This window comes from Coffea eugenioides, chromosome 11, assembly GCF_003713205.1.
Source record: "Coffea eugenioides isolate CCC68of chromosome 11, Ceug_1.0, whole genome shotgun sequence".
Taxonomy (NCBI): domain Eukaryota; kingdom Viridiplantae; phylum Streptophyta; class Magnoliopsida; order Gentianales; family Rubiaceae; genus Coffea; species Coffea eugenioides.
The window spans coordinates 35,755,464-35,772,059 of record NC_040045.1 but is presented as its reverse complement, the minus strand read 5'-3'; the positions used below and the strand labels follow the sequence as shown (position 1 = coordinate 35,772,059).

At 33.1% G+C, this 16,596-nt stretch overlaps 1 protein-coding gene across 1 annotated transcript; it reads left to right on the top strand.

The window, feature by feature from the left end:
* The first annotated feature begins 861 nt into the window (after window positions 1-861).
* LOC113751466 (probable RNA-dependent RNA polymerase 1) lies at window positions 862-13,552 on the top strand. The gene is made up of 4 exons (XM_027295489.1): window positions 862-1,420; window positions 4,507-6,353; window positions 9,039-9,189; window positions 12,556-13,552. The coding sequence occupies exons 1-4, from the start codon at window positions 911-913 to the stop codon at window positions 13,420-13,422; spliced, it is 3,375 nt and encodes a 1,124-aa protein (XP_027151290.1). The 5' UTR covers window positions 862-910; the 3' UTR covers window positions 13,423-13,552.
* Window positions 13,553-16,596: the final 3,044 nt, after the last annotated feature.

Sequence of the window (16,596 nt, the reverse complement as noted above, 5' to 3'; positions counted from 1 at the left end):
ATTTTTTTATGAGTTTTCTCTGGGATTCCTTTTTCTTTTGGCCTTATTATTATTATTATTATTTGGTCTGAAATCCCAGTAGACAGGTGGTCAGAAATGTTGCTATTGGAGTGGCTCTATCTAAAAAAAGAAAAAAAGGCTTTTTCATGGTTACGTGTAGCTTAGGATCCAGCGAACAGGAAGAAACAAGAGAATATATGTTATGTAATCCTGTTTTTACTTCATCGTTTCTCTATCATTTTGGAGATTTGGTCTCAAGTAAAGTAAAATTTATTGTTTATCATATTGTATTAGTATTTGATCCCTTTCATGCCTCTGTCTTGAGTCTTGATTGGAAAGTTCTTGGATATATATAATATGATGGCATGATCTGTGACTTGTTATTTTGTTCACTGTTTTAATATGTAGTGGATTTGCAAATTTGTTGCATCTGCATGCTGGTAAGGGAGACAAAAATTCTCTTTTTTCCCTTTGTTTATGCTTCTATTGCAGGCTTTCTTTTTTCCGATTTCTTAGATTTGGAGGGAACTAAACAGGAAGCATTTTCTTAGAACTTTAAGGTTCTATTAGGTCCGTTATGCTGGTTTGGTCTCTGAGTTGTATTGGATTCTTGGGGATCGAAGCATGACTTAAAGAAAGTGGGGCAGTGGAATGAAAAAGAAGAAAATTTCTGTCAAAATGAAATGTCTTAGCCTCTCAGATTAACAAAAATAGAGGTGGTAATGTCAAAATGTATTTTGGATGTGTGTATTGTCTTATCCTTTTCTTGCTGTTACATCTTCTCTGTCTGTCGATTAGCAATCTTATAAATAGCCAATCAATAGTTGTCTGACTCTTTCATGCTCTGACCTTTACAGGAGCATTCTGATACAAAGTTCTGTTAATAGAATTGGCAGTGAAGTTCAGCTGCATGGGAAAGACAATTCATATTTTTGGTTTCCTTGATGTCGTGGCTGCAGAAGTAGTCGAGTTTTTGGAAGGATTCACAGGTCAGGGAACAGTATATGCTTTAGAGGTTAAGCAGCCCAAACGAGGAGGACCTAGATCATATGCTAGGGTCCAATTCACAGATGAGAGGAGCGCTGAATGCATTATGGCTTTGCCAAAGGAACGCCTTTATTATGGTTCTTCATATTTGAGGGCTTCAGAAGACGACATTGATTGGTTTCCGTGGCCTATAACCTATGAGCATCACATGCAGCAAATAGTTTTGAACTTTGGGTGTCAGGTGTCAGAGAATAGGTTTTCAGTGCTATGGAATGTGGCAAATGTTTCAGTTAAATTCGGAATTGGAATGAAGAAAATGTATTTTATTTTGCAGTTTCACTCTCTTGACTACAAGCTTGAATTATCCCGTGAAAACATATGGCAGATTGTACTGCATCGACGTGGTCAAGCAGCAGAGTTTCTCCTCATACAGGTTTGGTCGTTCAAATAAAAGATTTGATGTGTCCTGTTGGTTCTGCATCTTTGATCCCTTTTGATTCCATAATTTTTGGCCTACGTTTCACTGCATATCTCTAGAGTATCCTTCTGCCTTGACATGGTAGTTTGGCTGTCAAAAATGTGTGACAGCAATAATAGTTGGCCTTGCATTTCATTTCTAAACACTTAGTTGTAAGGAAAATCTTCCAGGTTCCTTTTTGTCCAAGTTACATTTGTGTTGTCTTAAATTTCACCCAACAATTCATCAATCAATCAATTTATCCGTATTAGGTGAAGAACACTTTTTTTTTTATACCTGGATGATCTCATGGCAAAATAAGTTAGTATATTTTATCATACTAGTAATAGTTTTTGTGCTTTGTATGTGATTATAATATCCTAAAACATATTATTCTTTAGATAGTAAAAGTTTTTTTTGTAAAATTTTGATCATCAACATCATAATATTGTATTTTCATGTTATTTATTTTCTTCAGCTAGTTATTTTTAAAAATCCTTATACTATATAAAATGAATTGTGGTCAAAGGGAGTTTAAATTTCAACGGTATGGATAAGAGCTTTTTGGGAATGTGGAATATTGTGTAGTTTTTTTAAAGTTTTGGGTACAATGGAGGACAGCAAGTATTTAGGTATATTTACTGAAATGCCCTCATTTTGGTACATTTACAACTTTGATTTATGGAGATATCTGAGTATTTCCGGAATGTGAAATTACTTTGCAACCGTTTTTGCATCGAATACAACTCATATAAACTTATGTATTGGTATAATTATTGAAATGGGGTTATAGACACATTTAATTGAAGTGTGACTTTTGTTGTGCAATTAACACAAAAACATATTAACACGTGCAATTAACAAATTGCTATGACTAGCCGTTGAATGATATTCCTTTGTTTAAAACAACTTATGTCTGCTCTTGGCTGATTTTCAATTGACATTTGTAGGGATCTTTTGGGAATAGTAAAATTGTAAAAGTATTGATAAAATAAAGTGTGTAGGTGTGTGTTACAATTAAAATGTACTATCATTAGTTTTGTCATATTTGATGACTATTTCTTTCCAGAATGTACTTATTTGTCCAATAAAAAAATCATCTTTAACCACAGCCACCAAACACCTGTGCGATGTGCGGGCACTCCCTCCCTAGTTTTATTAAATGGAAAGAGACAGAGGCATTCCAATATAGTTAACATATCCCTTAAAACTAAATTTGAAATCATGAACCAAACATTGTTTGATTTGTAGCTTGAACTCTATAACATATCAAGTATTGATAATATCATGTTTTACCAAAATTATTGTATACTCATGATTTTATTACATATAAACCACAATTGTTACAATTTTTATAAATGAAGATTATAATCAAGTTAGAAAAATAAACATGCATGTAATTTGAATTCTTTGTATTGTTTTTATTTCTATTTTTGTCAATAATGGAGTATAAATTATCCACCATGTAAAGATTTTTTTGGCTTGTGCATTCTGACAATTGAAATTTAATGGATAATGATAGTAGGATTTTTTTTCATTTTTCTTTTCTTTTATTCATAATATTTAACACAATCCAATGCAAAGAAAGTCTATTTTTTTCATATGAGTACAGTATTTGTGGTTTCAATATCAGTGTTTTTGATGATCATGGAATTGGAATGAGAATTGTGGCTAATTAACAATTTTAATATCAATTTTTAGTATATTGCAGTGTTTTATTTTTTCGGTTGCCAACTTTTAATATCCATAACCACTACCATTATTGTCAATTATTAGAATGCACTAAATTTGTCCAATTATATTTGTCACCATAAATGAAATTTACTTTATTTTAAAGCTTTTCATTCCATAACCGCAACCATTATTCATTAATATTGCAATACAATAAATATATGTAATCATTAGACAAATAACAGTATTTTGATCACCATTGAAAATAAGTTGGATATCATTCTTCATTTGAATTTTACTCTTATTATAATTCTTATTTTATCATTGGAGATGGCTTCTGCATGGGTTGATGGATGGATTTGATTTGCTCAAACCTGTATAAATGAAACATTGCTATATTATTGCCAATAAAAATTTTTGTCTTCCCCTATATATTAGTGATATGGATATTGTCTTTGGTATTATTTGAATTTTATTTCCAGCTTTTTAATTCTTTTGCTATTCACTTTATATCATTTTATGAATAGTTTTCAATTTTTTTTTTGTTTTGAGGGATTGCTATTAATGATAGTAATGGTTTGCATGGTGCTATTTTAGATTTTCTTTTTTCCTGTTTAATATTGCTATTTTAGTTATAAATCTGTCCCAAATTTTTTTTTTTTGGAAATTCCTCTGGGTGTCACATGAAAATTGGATGTGTACAACTTATAATTTCATCCAAGAAATGTTTCTCAAATCATTATGTTTTTCAAATCACTTCACTACTTTAAGGAGATGTTTCTTTCTAAATCAATATGGTATGATGCAATATAATAACCTTAATAAGCAACCATTAAGCCATCCACAATTAAAATCATGTGAAACTTTAACCACAAATTAGGAAGGGCATAATTGGAATACCAAAAACTAAGATTACAACATTGCTTATACTTGCACTCCAAAATACCAATACTCATGGTACTTGGGATAGAATATGTATTTATAGATGGATAGATAGATAGATACATTAGGTGTGAGAAATAATGGATCGCAACACTTGTGTGAGTAAAAAACATGGTCTGCTGTTATTATATTTCAATACTATAACTTCTCTCTCCTTTCTCAACTGCAGTTGAACATAATTCATTGCTGAGCCATATCTCTTTTCCTACGCACTGCCACGTGAACTTATTTTTATGTCTTCGGTACCTCTTTTGGATCAACCTTTTTGCTACCAGTGTTAACCATGACTTGAACTCTGAAACCCATCCAAAATACGAAAGTCATATGGCAAACAACCAGCATGCATTTGTCCACTCTTTGTTCTGTTTTACAATTGAGTTTCTGATACCTTTTTTATGTGAAATTATTGTTTATGAGTTTGAATATTGACATACACACTTCTGACTTAGTTATCTGGTGCTCCTCGGATTTTCAAAAAACTTGAAGAATCCCCCTATCGCTACTTTAAGGAAACTCCATATGACCAGTGGGTCAGGGCGACAGATTTCACTTCATCCTGTATTGGACAATCGTCTGGCATATGTTTGGAGCTTCCTCGTGGCATTCAACTACCAAATTTAGGTGATTACAAAGAAAGTGACAGCCAATTTACGCTGGAAAATGGCTTCCCCTATTCAGACAATTTGGTTTTAGTTCCTATTCTGCGTCCCCCCGAAGGACTATATTTGCCATATGAAATCTTGTTCCAGGTCTGTTGTTTAGTACAGACCGGATGTCTTCCAGGGCCATCACTAGATGCTAATTTCTTTAGGCTTGTTGATCCACAAAGAATAGATGTCAAATACATAGAACATGCCCTAGAGAAGCTACACACATTGAAAGAGTGCTGCTATGAGCCGGTGCAGTGGCTCAAGGAGCAGTATGATAAGTATGACAAGCTCCGGCGACCTCCCAAATCACGTACTCTTAATTTGGCAGATGGATTGGTATATGTCCGGAGGGTGCAAGTTACACCATGCAAAGTGTATTTCTGTGGTCCAGAGGTCATTGTATCTAATCGTGTATTGCGCCACTTTTCAGAGTACATTGACAATTTTCTTCGAGTTTCCTTTACTGATGAAGAGCGGAATAAGATGTTTCCATCAGACTTGTCACCTCGTAAAGCTGCAAATGAGAATGGAAGGACGGAAATTTATGAGAGAATACTGTCAACACTGAAAAATGGCATAGTTATTGGGGATAAAGAGTTTCAATTCCTTGCCTATTCTTCAAGTCAATTAATGGAAAATTCAGTATGGATGTTTGCTTCAAGACCCGATCTTACTGCTGCTGATATAAGAAGATGGATGGGTGATTTTAGTGAGATAAGAAATGTGGCGAAATATGCTGCCAGGCTTGGTCAATCTTTCGGTTCTTCCAGGGAAACACTAAATGTTGGTAGACATGAGATCGAAATGATTCCTGACATAAAGGTAAGAGATGCTTACCGCTCTACAGTCGAGTATGTCTTCTCTGATGGCATTGGGAAAATCTCTGCTCAATTTGCAAGGCAAGTTGCCACGAAATATGGCCTAAGCTACACTCCTTCTGCTTTTCAAATTCGGTATGGTGGCTTTAAAGGTGTTGTGGCTGTTGATCCCACTTCATCAAAGAAGTTGTCGCTGAGACAGAGCATGAAGAAATATGAATCCAATAACACCAAGTTGGATGTTTTACAGTTTAGTAAATACCAGCCTTGTTTCCTCAATCGCCAGATAATTACTCTTTTGTCTACCCTGGGGGTCGAGGATGTTGTATTTGAAAAGAAGCAGAGAGAAGCAGTTGCCCAGTTGGACACTATTCTAACTGATCCAGTGAAGGCACATGAGACTTTAAAATTAATGGCTCCTGGAGAGATTGCAAAAGTTCTCAAGGAGATGCTGAAATGCGGCTATAAGCCTGATTCTGAACCATTTCTTTCAATGATGCTGCAAACTTTCAGGGCATCAAAACTGCTGGACTTGCGGACTAAAACGAGGATATTTATACCAGATGGAAGATCAATGATGGGATGTCTGGATGAAACCAGAACCTTGGAATATGGCCAGGTGTTTGTTCAGTTCTCTACTGCTGGGCGTGGGCAGTTTTATGATGATTCTATCTCGTATTTTAAGCACAATAGTGTTCTTGAGGGGAAGGTAGCGGTTGCAAAAAATCCATGCTTGCACCCTGGAGACATTCGTATTCTAAAAGCTGTTGATGTGCCAGCATTACATCATATGGTGAACTGTATTGTCTTCCCCCAGATAGGAAACAGGTAAATATTATATGGTTTATGTGTAACTCATTCAGAGAATGTTGAAGTTTCTGGAATTGAGATTAGCTTCTTGAAAATGAATTGAAAATATACAGGTAGGCTAAGATCCATTAGTTTCTTTTGTTTCTGTGAGAACTGTTAATTGCTATTCTCCTACTGTTCTTTAATAATACTTAAGTCAAACAGGATTGGAAGTAAAAAGAGATTCTAAGATCCATTAGTTTCTTTTGTTTCTGTGAGAACTGTTAATTGCTATTCTCCTACTGTTCTTTAATAATATTTAAGTCAAACAGGATTGGAAGTAAAAAGAGATTCTTCTCTTATTTTGCCTAGTTACTGGTACGAAAGAGCAATTTACATTTTCTCGCATGAAAAGCAAATAGCAGATAGCTGTCTTGGGTGTGATTTGGTTGCTTGACTACATTCCTTAGAAACTTTCGAGAGCATAAACAAACATTCCTTAGAAACTTTCGAGAGCATAAACAATGTGTAAGCCCTAAGAGAGCATTTGTAACGAAGATTCTTAACAAAATGAATGCTTATTTGTGTTTCATTCCTACCATTACACTGTTTGGTTATCAATTCATTGGCAAAAGGGATTCATTCCTTTGGGGAATCTTAGAACCAAAGCAAAAAATGGGTATGCCTGCAGATAGCTTTTCTTGGCTAATTGGTAGAGTTATCTAAACGCAGTCAGGGAACGTTAGATTCATTTAATTGTTTCATATCTCATGCCCTGACCTGTGATGTCTGTTCCTTCATTTCAATCTTTTACATTCAAGGGAGACCTAAGAGATTTCTTTTTGCATCACCTGGCTTGTTGCAAGTGAAGTTGAATGAATTCTTGGGTTAAGGCCTTAAATAAAATGTTGTGCTTGGACTGGATCTTGAACTGCTTATTAGGTCTTTAAGATCATACATCCTAGACTTAGGGACTTTCCTTTTATGGTTTTTAGCAAAGGATTTCTTACTTAGCAAATGAGCATTAAGGTATCAGTTTCATGGCCAGAAAAAATCTGGCTTCACTATTGAGGTTCTATTTCCAAATTTTGCTATTAAATAGAAAGGAATCAGTATTATTACTCTTTACCTGATATATTTGTGTACTGTTGGGTCTTCGTTATTGCTAATCTTAAATAGCTGTTTAATGATGATTCTTGGGAAAGAAAAGAGCGGATGCAAGATGATTTTGACATAGTGGCTATTTCTAGCAGTTTAAGAAAACTATTGGGTAAAAATATACAAAACAGGGTCTAGAATGGATTGTGAAATGAACCTGTAAGAACACAAGGAAGAAAATTTTATTAAGAGCATAAAAATTATGATGAGTTTTGGCAATAGGGAGTATAAGAATGTAAGCATATTTTGATCGTAATTTTTGTTATGCCTAAATTATTCTCATGTATTTTAATTAGTGTTATTGCATCCCAATCATAACACTAATAAGAAAAATGAAAATTTTCAATAAGTTACATCTCAAAAGTATTGGTAATTAAAATTAAGAACTACCCATTTATAACTTTATTCACCAATCATTTTCTTCATCTCCAATTATTGTTTGTGTTAAAACTATTTTCAATCATTATATTCTTATGTGTGATAATTAAAGTTAACTGTATTTTTAATATATATTGGTTTAGAAGAAAATTACGATTGATAAGAAGACAAAAGGTTATAAACAATTAATGAGCAAACAAAAGGTTGTGTTGATGATTAAATTCACTATATTATGTGATGTTGACTAAGAAAACTTCAAAAAATTATCGATAATTATAAAAAATATATATAACAAAAAAAGTTTACAGCTATTGAAATTGATAAAAATTTGTTGTATCCAAATCAGAATGTTTTAGTATGTATTTTGCTCAAGTTTTTTTGTATACACTAATTTGACACAACATAAAAAATTTGTCACAATCCATGTAAAATATGCAATGACTTAGTTTAGATATGACAATCATTTAGAGTCCAAAAAACTTTTAATTGCCTTGTATATAATAAACACTTTTTACAACTAACAATTGCTTAATTTTGTTTATTATATGGTTTCTTAGTTAATATTATACAAACAACTTAGCTTAAATATGATAATCTTCTATCTTCAGAGTTTTTATAACTGTAGAATGCACAAAAAACTTTTAATTGCTTTGTACACAATAAACATTTTGTACAACTACCAATTGTTTAATTTTGTTCATTATATAGTTTCTTAGTTATACTATGCTAATCAAAATTTTACACAGAAATTTAATATATTCAAGATTTTATATTTTGGAAAAATATATATTCTCGTGCAAAGCATGTGAGTTGTTACTAGTTTTCTTAGGAGCACGAGGAAGACGTAGTGCAGATGTTGTTTAAAATAAGGTGAATATTAGTCAAGGCTGTATGTAGGAAAAATAGAAGACTGCTAATCTGCATTTAGAAAGCTTGAAACTGCAGCAAATCTGGGAGCTGAAGGACGGGTATGATTACGGCTTATTTTGCTGACAGAATGTTTCCTGAAAACCACTCCTTTAACATGGGTCAGGATATCTTTACTAGATACAAATGATTGAATTTAAGGGTTCACTATGTTTTAAGCTTTTGACGACCAACTAATTGAAATTATTATGTAGGATATAGCTAGTGTGATTGACATCATGGTTTCTGAATATTTCTTTCTGATTCTGATGTCAATCACAGGCCTCATCCAAATGAATGCTCTGGAAGCGATTTGGATGGAGACGTCTACTTTGTTTGTTGGGACCGTGACCTGATTCCGCCTCAGCAACACCCACCTATGGATTACACTCCTGCACCTCCAATGCAGCTGGATCATGAAGTTACAATTGAGGTACTAATACTTTAATACAAAAATTGTTGGCACGAAAAATTACGCGCACGTAGTAGCGTAAGCAATTTGACACATATAAAAATATGTGGGAAGAGAAGGAGAATAAATACACAGATAAATACTTAATAATTTACTAACTCAAAATCCAACAATAACAAATATCAAATCGTAGGTTTTCGCTCACGACAACTCACAACTCTCAGCTATGAAACTTTCCCTCAAACTCACTTTCAAAACTGAAGTCGACTCAACTTAACTCTCGAAATAATAATCTACTAAACTGGTAGTATTTATAAACTTTAAAACTTTCTAAAACAAATACAACTATAAAGTGAAACTTATTTGGAAATTGATTTGAAATTTCCTAATCTATTATAGAAACTAAACAAATAACATACCAAAAGATTAATTAGGAAATTAGATACTAAAATAGATTTGTTTAATTTCCTTCATTGACTCCCTTAAATCAAACTCTTCATTATGATCACATCCAATGCCATATTGAGCTTGGATTTTCATGAAAAATTCAGTCAACGAATAAACGATGTGCAACTCAATCTTGTTTTCAATTATCAACTTCATCTTTTCTCATAGCAGTGGACGCACTTTGTATTTTATAAATTATTTCTCACCAATTTCTTCTTAATCAAAATACTCATTGATATAAACCCATTCATCACCAAAGTCACCATATTTACTACCAACGTAAGTGTCCAAAAATACAAAATCATAGATAGCTTTTTTACCAAAATTATCACTAGGGGTGTGCATTCGGTACAAATTCGGTTATTTGATTATTTGAATTCGATTTTTTTGGTTATTTTACTTGTAAAACTCCAAATCGCTTTCAAATTCAAATTTGGAATAACCGAATTCATTCAATTACCGAATTGAATTCGAAAACAGTCATGAAATCAATTATAACCGAATTGGATAGTAATTTCCACATAACTAAATGGGACTCACTTATATAGTTGTATACACTTAGTCATTTAGTCACTTATAATTTACTAATGATGTATTGCATTACACTTACATTTATTCCTATTTTTTTATATAGTTTAAATGCTTGATTTGCAAATAATTTGATTGCTTTCGATGGTGAATACTAATATATTAATATGTTGACATACAATTCTTATACATTTGCTTAAACTTAACCATAGTGCTTATTGTCTATGTTTAAACAAGATTAGTGATTAAAGAATATAAATTCACATATTGTATATGTAATATAAATATAGAGTATATTAATACTTGCAAGTTAAAAATTACACATTCAAATATTTAATAATCCAAACATGAATGATAAACCAATGTCTAAATTATAATTACTAATTATGTTTTTTTTTATATATTATCACTGTGCACTGATTCGCTAATTATGTTTAATATTTAGTATTACACTTATACTTATACTTACTTAACAAGTTATATACCTAAATAAATTTTTCTCTCCTTTCTGTCAAGTTTTCCTGATCTCTTTAGTTGATTGACCAATCAAATCTTTCAATCTGACAACCTTCAAGAATCAACAAATTTAATAGGGCCTTTTTTTCCTAATCACTGCACAACACCAACAATCTCAACAGAGTCCCCCTTTTTTTAGACCTTTGTTCAGTTAAGGTCACTTTCCCCTAATTTCAGTCAACAAATGAGTACTCCAAGACCAATTCTCATGATCCAATTTTTCAATATATGAGTATTCTATCACAACCTCTGTACCTTTTTATGGTATAGGTTTATCTATCAAAAATTTTGCACTCTCTCCAAGCACCACAGACATCGTAGGATCAAACTCTTGAATCTAGAGTTTTGGTACCACTTGTTAGCACGAAAAATTATGCGTACATAGTGTAAGCAATTTTGACACATATAAAAATATGTAGGGAAAGGAGAATAAATACATAAATAAATACTCAATAATTTACTATCTCAAAATCCAATAATAGCAAATATCAAGTCGTAACTTTTCGTTCACGACAACTTACAACTTTCAACTACAAAGCTTTCCCTCAAACTCACTCTCAAGACTTAACTCGACTCAACTCAACTCTCCAAATAATAATCTACTAGATTGGTAGTATTTATAAACTCTAAAATTTCCTAAAACAAATACAACTGTAAAGCGAAACTTATTTGGAAATTGATTTGAAATTTCCTAATCTAATATGGAAACCAAACAAACAAGACATCAAAAAGAATTAGGAAATTAAATATTAAAATAGTTTGGTTTAATTTCCTTCAAAAATGCTGTAGAAGAACTTATTTTTTTAATAGCTATTTCTATTGGGAAGGGGACGTAGATTATTGAACCCACAGCTTGATGAGTAGGAAAGGAACCTGCCTTCTACTTTCTACTTTTAATCTCTGTCTGGTGACTAATTATCAGAGCAGTGGTGTTGTCTTGCCATTCTAGCAAATTTCTAGTGGTGCTGTTTTGTAACGTACAAGCATGATTGACGCCTAGTTGTGGTTCATGACACTTTCGTTTTCAGGATGAAGCATGGTAGTATTTCTTTCGGCTATGCTAGCGTTCATCATCTTGCTTTATTCATTCCCGAGACATCTGCAATTCTGTATTCTGATCTTCCTTCGAACTAATTTATTTGACAGCAAAAGTTACAGAATAAATGATTTTCTACGTTCATGCAGTTTAAGAGTCGCTACTACTGCCTTTGACCTATCGCAGTCGTGTAATTTTGTCCTAATAGATTTCTTTCTGCTCAGTCAATTTTAGATGGTTACAGAGATTCTCTATCTTTATGGATGACTAAAAATAAACGATATTGTTTTTTCATTGAAGGTAAATGGTTGAAGCCCATTAACATCGTCTGTTAGCACCCATAAAACTGCCACATAAATTAAGAACCTTTGATGAATTTAGCATTGGATTACAAGATTTAAAAATAAATAAATAAATAAATTTTGTTTTGCTCGCATTATATGTACATAATTTTCAATTATCTTTTTATCTCACATATATCACATCACAGAAAGTATTATATTAATTATCTCAAAGAAATATCTCAAATAACCTCATATCCAAACAAACCCATGTTATTTGTTATTTGTTTTTGTCCTTTTATACTCTGCAAATATCGTCCAGCAAAGAAGCATTTGGACAAGTGGAAGAGTTCCTAATCCGCATTGAAGGATGCTAAGACCTTTGTTATTCCTCTATCCGCTATCTGTACAATTCTAGGAACTCTTCTGTTTTCTCCTCAATCTGCTTAACTATGAAACAGTGTTCACCAGGGTTATAGCCCTGTGTCTTAGAAAAATAAGATGCTTCATTGCATTCCCATGCATATATAGTGTTTTTGGAGCAAATATTCTTATGCAACATATGCTTCTCTGTTGCAGGAAGTTGAGGAGTATTTCGCCGACTATATCATGAATGACAGTTTGGGAATCATTTCAAATTCTCATATTGTCTTTGCTGATCTGGAACCACAAAAGGCCAGGAGTAATCGATGTCTAGAGCTTGCGAAGCTCCACTCGATTGCAGTTGACTATCCAAAGACTGGTGTTCCTGCTGAGGTACCATCTCATCTACGTGCCAGAAAATATCCTGATTTCATGGAAAAGTCTGAAAGGCAAACGTATGAGTCGCAGAATGTGATCGGAAAGCTTTTCCGAGAGGTCAAAGGAAAGGCACCATTCACAAGCTCCATTGAACCATTTACGAGGGAAGTGGCAAGAAAATCATATGATACTGATATGGAAGTGGATGGATTTGAGGATTATGTTGATAAAGCTTTTGATTACAAAAGCGACTATGATTATAAATTGGGTAATTTGATGGACTACTATGGCCGAAAAACTGAAGCAGAAATGTTGGGTAGTGGTATGATGTGGGTGTCAAAATCTTTGGACCGGAGAAATGATGCAGAAGCTGTTGGAATGGCCGTGACGTCCTTAATGAAGGAAGCTAGGTCCTGGTTCGGCGGGGATGGTGGTCACTCTGATGATGCATACGCAAAAGCATCAGCATGGTACCATGTCACTTATCATCCAGATTACTGGGGTCGCTACAGCGTGGGACCGAACCGAGCTCACTACATTAGTTTCCCATGGTGTGTCCATGATAAGCTGATTCAGATTAAAAAGGGAAGCAGAAGAAGGTCTCAGCTCATTGCAGCGCCACGTGCCCTCTTTCCAATTCTGACTACTGCTATTGCAGCTGCCATTCTCTTATTCCTAACCGCATTTTATTTTTTAAGCCATTAAGTATGTATGCAGATTCAGTTGAGAGTGCACCCTTGTATGCTTATACAGTGAGTTGTAATCTAGAATGCAAGAACAAAGCAGATTGTTCAACAGGACATCACATCATCTCTTGATTAAACACAAATTAACATTCATAGGCTCAAAATCTGGTTCGTGTTCTAATAACTTTGGCCTTGTTTGAACGGTTTTTTTTGGAGTTTTTTAGAAAAATATACGATAGCGATTTGATGTATATAAAATAAAAAGATAATTGAGAAATGTGTTCCCAAGTTTTCTAGGAAAAAATGTGTTCATTCTCTCAATGTTAAAGCAGCCATTGCTTTCTGTCAGCGTTTTTTGGCTTGGTAATGTATGGGTAGATTAAATGTATCCACTTATGCTCCACAAAAGTTAGCTTCAGCCCCATTAGCGCTTGTTCTCAGTTGATTATAGATTGTAATTATAAAATAATTCATTTTTGAGATGTTCTCATTTATTTTTATATTCAAATTATAGATTTTACTATAACCCAAAAAAAACTAAAATCCATGCTCATCTAAAAATCAGTTTTTGCTGATTCTCTATAATCACTTTCCATAATCAGATTTAGCAAACTATAAAGACAAGGCCAACAGCAATGCTGGAGACCTTTAGACTTAGGGTGCATTCGATAAAATTGAAATATGAAATTTGAATCCATTAAGTTATTAAATTATTAAGTATTAAATCAAATATATTTGAGTATATATCACATTCAGTGATAAGTGAATAGTTTATCACTTATTTTTGGAAATAAATTTTGCCTCGAAAATTCAGTGTTACTTAATTAATTCAGATATTCAATTTTTTATTATTAAATGCATCTGAACATATTAAGATCTAAATCCATTAATTTAATTGTTGAATTGGGTTATCAAACAGGGTCTTATGCTACTAATTCTAAACTTCGCTAGATCATGATCAATTTGAGTATTTTGTTCCGTATTTCTTCATATTATTTAGATGAGTTACTCTAACAAAGTAATAGAAATCAACAAAATCTCAAAAACTACTACCAATGTCTCAAAAATACATACATGAAATGAAATGTGATTGAAAAAAAATATATAATGTTTAAGACATTTATCATCAATATATAAAACTCATTCTCAATATATAAAATTTATCATCAATATATAAAATAATTATATCTTCTTCTTTAAAATAACATAATTATGTTTAGGGTTATCAAAATATATACCCTCGTAAGAAAATGAAGTTAAGGAAAATTTCGATTATGGATTGGCAAACTGGGAATTATCATGTATAATCTCTCTAAGCAAGCTGCAAACTTCTTGGTTTCAAAAGTTCAGAGGCTGGTAATGATTTAGCTGGAGAATATATGTCTTTCATTTTTAGTCAAGTGTTGTATTCTTCTGATGACGGCCAATTAAAAGGCATGGAAGTGGTAATGAATAATTGACAAGTCAATAGTAATTTATTGTACGATCCAATCTCTTTTAATTGCTTGGAGTGAAAGGTTTCAGCTTAGAAAAATGGTACAAACACGTCAAATTTATGGTGCTTTCCCGTGCTTCTTTTTCTTTGTATAAGGTACGATTTTACCTTATTTTTAAGCCGTTAGGATCTTCTGTAACACTATTTAATACTGAATTCAGTGACAATCCACTTATCATATAAGGGTGGAAAAAACTTAAATAAATAACAGATGGCAAGTTAAATGAAAAGAACATTTTGCATAAACATAAAAGTGGCATTGAGTTGCCATTGGAAAAATAGCACTGAAAATCCCATGTGATTTTTGAGATGCTCTTCTAAGGGCTCGTTCTCGGTTCTCAATTGATTTTTTGAACTTGGTTTTGGTTTTTGATTTTAGAAAATCTAAATATGGTGTTATCAATTGTTCTTTAAATTTCGGTTTTTGGGTTTTCAAAGATTGAATAAGCCAAAATATACTACTTTCCTTTTGGATCCAAAATTTGGCTTTTAAAAAATTTACAGAAATCAAAATCAATTGAGAATTTGTCCTAAATTTGGATTGCATCTTTTGAACAAATTTGTAATATATATATATTCTCATACCTTGTTGTGTAGTAGTATGATTTATGGAGGGATACAGTTATTAATTTTGATTGGTAGATTCTCTTCAAATTGTTCGGATTGCATTTTTTTGGATTTTTTGTAGAAAAATTACTATAACGATTTGATATATGTGAGGTAAAAAGGCGATCGGGAAATATGTTTACGGAAAACGTAGCAAATTTTTTTTTTTGAAAAATTACTATCCAAACAAGGCCTAAATTTCATTGGTAAATTGGAAATAATCAAAATGAATGTAACTGTATAATTGCACTAACTAAAACCAAAGAGACCAAGACTTCTTGACTCCAAAAGTGTCCCAGCGACTAGTACTATTGTTGAGCCCCGCGTGAATGGTCCAGCGGCAGCGCCTCTCACCAGTGAACCTCGAGATCACAAGTTCGAGTCTCCGCTCCTCTGGATTCCTCCGCGCACTTAACGCGTTCGGGCCGGGTTGGGGCGCCGGGCCCGGGGCGCAGGAGATTAGTCGGGCCCCGTAAGAATTGACCCGGACACCCCTGTGTCGAAAAAAAAAAAAAAAAAAAGACTAGTACTATTGTTGGAAAAAAATGGCTTTCACGGGCCTACAATTTTTGGTCAAATTTCATGAAGGCCAATTAAAGCAATTATAGCCAGGAAAGTGATGGTGAATAATTGACTGATGAAAAGAAATTTATTGAACGATCACCAATCTCTTTTAGTTGCTTGGGGTGAAAGTCTTGCTCCGAAAACGATGTGGTCAAAAAGCATCAAAGCGCAGTTTCCTGCATTTCTTTTCCTTGTCTTTGTATCTTTATGCAGCGCTTTTTGTCTAAAGTAGTTTCGTTCTATCTGTCAATATTTGGTCCCATGATCAGCATCAACCAGTTATCGTCTTCTTCTTTAGGGGTATCATGAAAGGGTGTTATGAAAAGGGTTCAAAACATGCTATGAATTTCTAGAAATTTTTGTTAAAAAATGTATTGTACTAATTTGATATATGTGAAATAAAAAAGTGATTAAAAAATATGTTTATAGAAAACATAAAATTTTTTTTAAAACAACATTTTGCTGTTGTGGGAAGACCACGCCCAGTGTTAATGAATCCAACTATTTGATCACATCATGTTGTTTATT